The 9,172-nt window shown below is 42.1% G+C and overlaps 2 protein-coding genes across 2 annotated transcripts; one reads left to right on the top strand and one right to left on the bottom strand.

Moving 5' to 3' along the window:
- Positions 1–4,928: 4,928 nt before the first annotated feature.
- CCR75_000486 (uncharacterized protein) lies at positions 4,929–7,081 on the top strand (the record flags this gene model as incomplete). Its single annotated transcript, XM_067958593.1, has 3 exons — positions 4,929–4,962; positions 5,051–6,632; positions 6,706–7,081. 2 exons carry the CDS (start codon positions 4,929–4,931, stop codon positions 5,914–5,916), a joined length of 900 nt encoding a protein of 299 aa, XP_067818274.1. The 3' UTR covers positions 5,917–6,632; positions 6,706–7,081.
- Positions 6,325–6,837, bottom strand: CCR75_000487 (uncharacterized protein; the record flags this gene model as incomplete). Its single annotated transcript, XM_067958594.1, has 2 exons — positions 6,325–6,592; positions 6,734–6,837. 2 exons carry the CDS (start codon positions 6,835–6,837, stop codon positions 6,325–6,327), a joined length of 372 nt encoding a protein of 123 aa, XP_067818273.1.
- Positions 7,082–9,172: the final 2,091 nt, after the last annotated feature.

Below are 9,172 nucleotides of genomic sequence, written 5' to 3' on the forward strand. Positions count from 1 at the left end.
GTTGCAGCAGTGACCTTATCCTCACTGTTGTTTTGCGCAGCCGGCTCAAAATCGGGCCGGCGCGAGAAGGCATTAGCAACGACATTCAGTCGTCTTGGTTTATATTACACAGGGAAGTTGTACTTCGAAAAAAAAAGCCAATTATCTCGCCATTCTTTGCGAAAGGTGTGGACTGTTTACGGCCGCGCATAAAGACGCATGTTCCGTATAAACAATGAACGGTCTAAGTACGTACGTGCTTGCAAAGTTTGTCAACGATTGAAGCCTAACGCTTCACCTTGTGCTCCGTCACAACATCTGCCGATAAGGCAGAGTGTTGGCAGTCCTTATCGATGGACTTTGTCTTCGGATTGCCCGAAAGACGATCACAAGAATGATGGTATTCTTATGTTTGATGACCGTTTCAGCAAGATGGTAAATCTTGTTGCATTTCAGGAGTCGACCACTGCCACAGCATGGGCTCGTGTCTTTATTGACAATAAATTTCGACTCCATGGTTACCCCGTGAGCTAGTCTAAGATCGAGACCCCACATTTACGGCGACGTTTTGGCAATGTGTATTTAAATCACTTGAAAACAGTAAGAAACACAAGTTCTGACCATCCAGAAACAGATGTCCAGACAGAACGTGCAAATGGTATCCTCGAAGAAATACTTCGCGGATACGTCCACTCTTTTACGAGTTGGAGCAAGCTCTTGCCGATGGTCGAATTTGCGATCAACAACTCAGTACATGCTTCTACAGAGCATACACCGTCTTTCGCCATCCGCGTATACACCTTGTTTAAGAGTCACTCTTATTCAAGGGACGGGACTCGCTCGAGCAAAGAACAATCTAGCTCTTGTTCACCACGCATTGACTGTATGTTCAATACGAAGGATACCAATGTTGATTTAATCAACATTGAATTGGACAAACTCAGTAATTGCGATAAAGCTACTGCTAACTTTGACAACGATACTGAAATGTCAGCATCGAAAACAGTAATAAGTGAGAAAAACAATGCTTTCACCAATGAGGAGAATGTCATCTCTGCAGTGCGCACCGGTCGCACTGAAGACAAACTCAAAATCGAGTCAGCATGAGCCTCCTTGCTGGCTAGAGAACATTGGTCTGTTTCGTACAAAATTCCGTCGCTGATGCGGTGGACCAACAAAAACAAATCAGACAAAAAAGGAGGTTTTTTTATTTACTATCAATGATCTTGTCCTACTGGCTACGATACACCTGGTATCAGATCGATCTCGTTTCGAGTGCCTTTATCATAAGGCAACTCGCATGGTATCGAATCAGAAAACACATCGTTAAATTCGATCAAATCCTTACATGAGATTTGTCTCTAACGGTTTCCAAGATTGAGACGTAAACGTTCAATTCGAGTCTTCTTATTGAGGACAGTTTCTGCCATTGATGAGCTGATGAGAATCCGTTCGTTCTCAAAAAATACTATTGACGGCCAAATGTTAGCCACGTACTTGTCATCTTGTGACAAGTATGTGACTTTGCCACAACAGATCTTGGCACTTGAGTTATCTCAAAAGTTAATTTCGGAGGCGCTATCAGATCAAGTGTATAAGCTCCTACGCTTGTTTTAAGCTATTTAATGTCTCAGGTTTATTTTAAAAATATTTTAAAGGTTCCTAGGGATTTCGTCCTTCAGGTTTTTGAGGACTTATTTCCTCAAGTTGTATGGGACTTATTCTCTTATTTATTTCGGATATTCATACTCGGATTTACACTGTACTAAGAAGATAATATTCAGCTTACAAAAGGTCTGTAACTGACGTCTGTAATTTATATCTTATATTGCAATTATTTATACACTGTTTCGCAAGTTATTGCCATGATACGTGGTCCTGGCGTCCCAAGCATATCCCGACCCGACCTCTTTCGAGATAAAGTCGCAAGTTATTTGTGCTGAATCCATACTGCTTCAAACTGATAATTCTCATCTTTAAGGTCATTGCAAATGGTGGCGGAATCGGATCGGGAGATACATTGCTCAATGAATTTGCATGTATAAAGATTCCTGTCTAAGAAACCAACCTCTTTGTTTGAGTGTAAATGTGGAGCTGTTACTTATTTTTTATATGTATTCCTAAACCTCTTAATAGTGTGCATTTTACATATAGCGCGGTCGTTTCACTGACTTCGTAGCCGCGAACAGTCGCCCATCACCGAAACTCCTCCACTGTCATGTAAGCCACATAAAAACCATTTTATTTTTCTTCAACAAAGAAGAAATATGTACTGTCATTTCTGCATAATTGCGGGAGTACTTATAAAAGTACGCCGCTAAGCCGACAAACTTACGAAGTCCCTTTACATCGACTGGCACAGGCCAGTTGGTGATCGCCTTGATCTCTTGCGGATCACGGCGCTCACCGTGGTTACCCACGATGTACTCGAGAAGTGTTATTCGCTTGCAGCGAATATACACTTCTTAAGATTTGCATACAAGTTATGCTTACGCATAAGTGTAAGAAGCTTTCGGACGTGGGTACGATGTACTTCAACGTCCGACTTCCTATTCATGGCTCTGCTATTAACGAACACGTCAATTAACTTGGTGCAAAATCACGCACCGACTTAACAGATTAGTACACATCTATTGATTGTTGCAGGGGCATTACTAAGCCTCTGTGACATAAGTGTTCACTCCCATAGCATTCCGCTTGGGGTGCTTACTGTTGTGAAGGGAGTATTCTGTTCACGCGTAAGGATCTGATACAATCCATCCATCAAATCCATTGACAAAAAGATGCTACTCTTTGACAAACAATCAAAATTACGTCTTTTCGTGGTATTGGCGTTTGAGCCGGTACCGTTGCAGCGTTCAATTTATTAAACGCATGCACAATCCGCCCTCGTCATGTTGCTTTACGCACACCGAAGGTCGAAGAGCTATGTGGAGGGGGGTGATCGGCAAAAATTTGTCCATCGCTAATACTTGTCACGAGGCAATGGCCTCAGCTTCATGAGACAGTATTCCGAACCTGGAAATAGGTCGATTTCGTGTCGAGAGCCTTTATCCTAAGGCAACTCGCACAGTTCGAATTCAGGGAATACATCCTTGAATTCGATCAAATCCTTATATAAGGATCGATTAGCAAGATTGAGACAAAACACTCAATCCGAGTCTTCTCATTGAGGACATTTTCTTCCGTCGATGAACGGCTGCGAATCCGTTCGTTTTCCGAAAATAAATACTATTGCCGACTGAATATCGGCCACGTATTTGTCATCTGTGACAAGTACGAAGATCTGTTTGTCTTAGCCACTACGCTGATCACGCAAGAACTGTTTCGGTTTTAGCGTTGACAATTGAGTTATCTCCTAAGTTAACTTCGGAGGCGCTATCAGATTAAGTGTATAAGCGCCTACACTTAATCTATTGTTTACCGAGACATTTAATGTCACAGTTTCCTCTTCGGAACTTATTTCCAAAGCTGAGCTCGGCCGTAGGCGGGCAGCCGTTAGCGCCGTGTTGTTCGCTCTACGAATATACAATCAACATGCGGCTATAGCCGGGTTCATACAACATGAACTCGACGGGTTAGAAAAGTAACCTTGCTTCACCAGCAAGCCTCTCAACACGAAAAGGTGTTGAGAGAACAGGGTGCTCAACAGTTTGAACTGTTGAGACAAGAAATTTACATGCTACTAGCGGGCCGACACTTTCACGTCGACCCGGAAGCTAAAATATCGAAATCGCTAAGTTTGAGGAGGACACTCCCAAATTAAACTTGAGAGAATAGATCCCCATGATTCTGCAGGAATAAGTTCCCAGAAACCTGTGGTCAAAGGTTCCCAGATACCTTCGATCGCTCTCCGTTCTAGGGTCACTAAAATTATTGAACATTTGTCGCGTTGCGTGATAGCCTTCTTGAGAGGCGTGGAATCTCCTCCTTTTTATCTAACATGTCAATGCTGGATGGAACATGCGTAGGCCGTTGAACGGACTACGAAGTGCTACCAGGTGTAATAGGGCACCTTTTGCCAGTACTGATTACAGTACTAGTCAACCAACGCAAATCACAGTAAATGTGGGGTGCCTCGGCTACTTCACGTACACGACGTGCAGAGGAAGGTTCTAAGGTAGCTAAGAAGTCTTAACTTCTACAGGTAAATTCTAAGGCTTTAGAATAGAAAAAAGTTAAATTGTATTAATATATTAAGTTCCTACGTTACGATCTTCTATCCGCTACTGACTTTATTATATCAATCACAAACTATGTGTGGCGCTTACTTGCGGACCACACAATCGAGTCTTATAACGATTTTCGGGTTGATTGAATCTTAAATCAACCAATCAATAGAACTAATGTCTTATTGCGTCAATATTACCAAATTTGGTAATTGGAATTATTCAGTCAAAATTGGTACCGATAATAATTTTGTACTTCTTTAATTTTATCCTCTCATAGAATATTATATTAATTATCTCTCTTATAGGATATCGTATTTATGTAGCTGCACACATCTGTTTTCAAAATATTAATAACTACGAAATAATGGCGAAGATGCTCGTGTAACATTCCAACCGAATTTACTGTCATTCGTTTGGAAGTGTTTTTTTATAATTACGTATTTAGCTAAAAGAATAGAAGTAGGATTTTATACAGCCTTCAATGTGGAAGCTCTAAGTGACCTTTAAAACTTTCTTTACCTCTCACTGTACTCGTTCGTCAGTATCTTCGTCATGTTTGCGTTTGTTGCACTGCGTTTCGGATTCGAAGTTGAAATTTTACATCGATTAGCTTGAACATATAAATATATGAACATAAAATCTTAAGATCTGGTGACATAATAATTAATTGCGTAAGAATTCCCGAACACTATGTCCACAACAAGACTGGATACGGAACACTTCTAAATCGTTTCCTATTTCTTTATTACGCATTAAATTCTACTCAGTCAGATCGATATGCGCCGCCGCCCTGGTCATCCTATCTCGACAGGTGCGTTTTATCGGCCTTCTCCATGCTTTCATGTCTCTCTCGACCTCTGATTAAGGCTATTTGATCGTGTGCACCGTTCCTTCTTCAGACACCGATGCCGTTCAACGAGCTCAATACGAAGACGATCCGCGCTTGGCCATCACAAAAGCTCTGGCTGTGCGAGCTTTCAAGTCCCCAAAAGTTCGCATTGGGTTCATAGTATGGGCCGTTGGACTGTTCTTTATGCTGCTAGCCCCCGGACTGCGCACGACCACTACCGAAATGAAGACCACTTACGAAGGCATGGTCCTCGAGGCTGCCAATATGCCAGAGTATCATCAAGCCTATGCGAAATACACGGAAACTCAGGCCTATGCTGATGAAGCAAAAGTCTGGTTCTGGCGCTTTCGAGAGCCTTACAAGTCAATGGTAAGCGAGCGCCAACTAGTGGCCGATAAGTGGGCAGCTGAGGTTGCGAGAACTGAACAAGAAATGGAGAATCAAATGAAAAAAGCGCGTGCGTTTGTGGGTCTTTGGTCAGACTTTGGAATGGCGGACGTGCGATCTAGGTTCTGGAGTGCTTTCGAACAGGGCAAGATCTTTGCACAACAGCAGACTTTTTACCACATGCTCATGCGCGTGTTAACAGCACAGGATGACGATATACTTAGTATGGTCCTTAACTGGGTATTTGTGGCCGTGATGAATTTCACGACGGGATTACTAGGTGCGCTCTTCTTTTTTTTCTTTTCGCTCGTCAACATGGTGTTCTCGTATCAGCCTGATCCACTTAGTGCGACGGCCTTCGTTGTGTTGGGCTTTGTCGGTGCTGCGAGCGTTGTGGCTTCGTATTTATTTGCAATCTATGGAATGGTGGCTAGCGGATTCTACGTGGTGGGAAAGATCGTCGTGCGCAATGCCCTTGAACAAGAACGTCGTCAGCAGCAGCTTCGAGGTGAACAACGGAGCTGGTAGGCAATTCAAAATAAATGCAGTCTTATGATTTGAAAAAGTGGACGGACCAAAAAGCCTGAGTAGCATAAAAATGAGTTCACAGTTTTGGCTTTGATGATTTAAGTTGCATTTTCTGAGCTGGCAATTGAAGAATTTGTAATCAAGAACTTACTTTTTGTGTCGGATAAAAATGTATACCGTAAAAAATATGAAACGCTTTGTTGAATGTTGCCGCACCATCCTCCTTATCCGCGGTTAATTGTTGGGGCTGCTACCAACAAATACCTTTATGACAGCTGTGCTGGTCTTGGTCAAATGGTCTGGCCAAACTTTGTAGCAAAAACGACACCGAACTATCACTTCAATGCTGCTGGTCTTGTCTATGAAAATCAATCCTTAGACTCCAAGACAGAACACTTAGTACAAATTTTAGGTAACCTTTAACGTGAACACTTCACTAAATTTTCGATTTGACTGTTCCGTACGGAGAAGGGCAGGAATATCCATTAAAGGGCCAAGTTGATGCCAGCCACCATCAAGGTGCATGGTATCTCCCATTATATAAGCTTTAGCAGGCGACAAGTAATACAGCCCACCTGCCGATACCTCCTCGACGCTGCCAACGCGGTTCGCTGTAGTGACTTTTTCGGCTGCAGCGTGGAAGAGCTCAGCACCACCCGCGTAATTGTCAATTTTACTAGACAGAATAATGCCCTATTGCTCTCATAAACGCAAATGTAAGTTGTTTTAAAAGCTCGATCATGGTTAGCACTCACTGAAGCAACGCAATTATTGTGATGCCGGATGCAGCCCATTCTACCTACAGCGACTTGCTCACATTTTGGACAGCAGCACGAGCGGCGCGCTACAGTGTGCAATTGTCGGACTTCCTTTGTCAAGCACTATAATGATATTAACGATTTCGCCGCCGTGATCTTTCATGTACGCATGGTATGCCTTCTTAGTCACTATAAAGGTGCCATTCCTTGATGGTACGAAAAAGCTTTTTTATCAGAGCTTTGACAAACGGCAGCTAGAGTACCCACAAATTAGCCTTATGACAGCCCACTAGCCTCTAATATTCACATTCTCAATAGGTGCATGGATTTGCCCGCACGCTAGTGATATCAGAGGCAAATGCCATCATAAAGTAAAGCCATTTTCATTTATTTTTATGCCAACTCACGCACATTATTAATAAGAAAGTCGATTCGTTTATACTTCTTCATCGTCTCATCCATTAAAGTTTGCACTTCTTCCTCATTGCGAATATCGCACACGATCGAATGAATAATATTGTTTGGGTTGCGATCATCTGCCTTTACCTCACTGCGAATATTTTTTGCTGCACTGCAAAGCCGGTCCTTGTTTGTAGCCGCGATAACCACCGAGCAGCGCCGAGGATGCTAATTTATTGAGCAATGCATCTCCCGATCCGGTTCTGCCACCAGTTACAATGGCCTTAAAGATGAGAATTATCGGTTTGAAGTATTATAGATTCAGCACAAATAACTTGCGACTTTATCTCGAGAAAAAAGAGGTAGGGTCGGGATATGCTTGGGGCGCCTGGACCACGTATCATGGCAATAACTTGCGAAAAACAGTGTACAAATAATTGCAATATAAGATATATTACAGACGTCAGTTACGGACCTTTTGTTAGCAGAATATTATCTTCTTAGTACAGTGTAAATCCGAGCATGAATCTGAATAAGTCCCATACAACTTGAGGAAATAAGTCCTCAAGAACCTGAAGGACGAAATCCCTAGGAACCTTTAAAAATATTTTTCAAAATAAAATTGAGACATTAAATCTCTTAAAATGCGTGGGAGCACTTGATCTGATAGCGCCTCCGAAATTAACTTCGGAGATCCAAGATCTGCAGTGGCAAAGTCATATACTTGTCACAAGATGACAAGTACGTGGTGTAACGGGATGTTTCGTTACATGAAATTAACACTCAAAGGTTGTTAATTAATATATTATCTAAAAAGTAGAGAATATTTGGAGAATATTACTTTACATAGTGATATTCTAAAAGCTTATCCATTGGTAGATATAGACCATTATATCTACTTTCTCCGCGGTCCAGTCAGCGCTGGACGCGCGCAAAGAGAAAGACAGATAAGACTTTATTACATATTTTGTATTAGTTTATAATTAAGGTAGTATTAAGTAGATAGACAAGAAGAACTTAATTATATTAATACAGTTTTTAATTAACCCTCTTTAAAGAAAGTGTTTTAAAGAGAGTCTTCCTCTGCACGTACTAGTGTACGTAAAGTGACGTGAGGCACCACTTGCACTGAGGCAGTGCGAAAAGGACTTGCTCTGAGGCAGTGCCAAGTGGACTTGTTCTGGAGCAGTACAAGTCAGTAGTGCCCCGTTACACGTGGCCGATATTGGGCCAACAATAGTGTTTATTGATAACGAACGGATTCTCAGCAGCTCACCGCTGGCAGAAAGTGTCCTCAATGAGAAGAGTCGGATTGAACGTTTACGTCTCAATATTGGAAGTCGTTAGAGACAAATCTCAACGATGTGTTTTCTAATTTGGTACCATGCGAGTTGCCTAAAGATAAAGGCACTCGAAACGAGATCGATCTGATACCAGGTTCAGATTACTGTGTCATGAAGCAGTGACCACTGCCTCGTGAAATAAGTATGCGCGCTCGACAAGTTCTTTGCGATCGCTTAGCAGCGGACCATGTGAGGAAGTCAACCTTCCCACATACCTCTCCGACCACCTGCGTGCGCTCACCAACAGAAGGATGGCGGATTGTGCATGCGTTCAATAAATTGAATTCTGCACCGTCACAAACGCCGATCTCGAAAGAGGACTTAACTATTGAAGCATTTGAAATAGTACCATCTTTTTTTGTTTATGGATCTGATGGATGGAAACTATCAAATTATCATGCATAAACAGGATATTCCGCTTACAGCATTAAACACCCCAAGCCGTATGCTTTGAGAGTACCGCATGGGCTTAGAAATGTTTCCGCAACATTAAAGAGATATGTAGCCAATCTGATAAGATCGGTGCGAGATTTCGCTCCGAGTTCTTTTAATGGTGTCCGCGTTCATAGCGAAGCTAAGAAAGAAAAGTCGGACGTTGAAGTACATCGTATTCATATACGAGCGTTACGAAAGGCTCTTACACTTATGCGTAATTATAAGCTATCTACTAATTTCAACAAATGTATACTCGCTTCAAGAGAAATACCATTCTTAAGTGCATCGTGGGTATACACGATGTACGCCTTGATTCTGAAA

This window comes from Bremia lactucae, linkage group LG6 (assembly GCF_004359215.1).
Source record: "Bremia lactucae strain SF5 linkage group LG6, whole genome shotgun sequence".
Taxonomy (NCBI): domain Eukaryota; phylum Oomycota; class Peronosporomycetes; order Peronosporales; family Peronosporaceae; genus Bremia; species Bremia lactucae.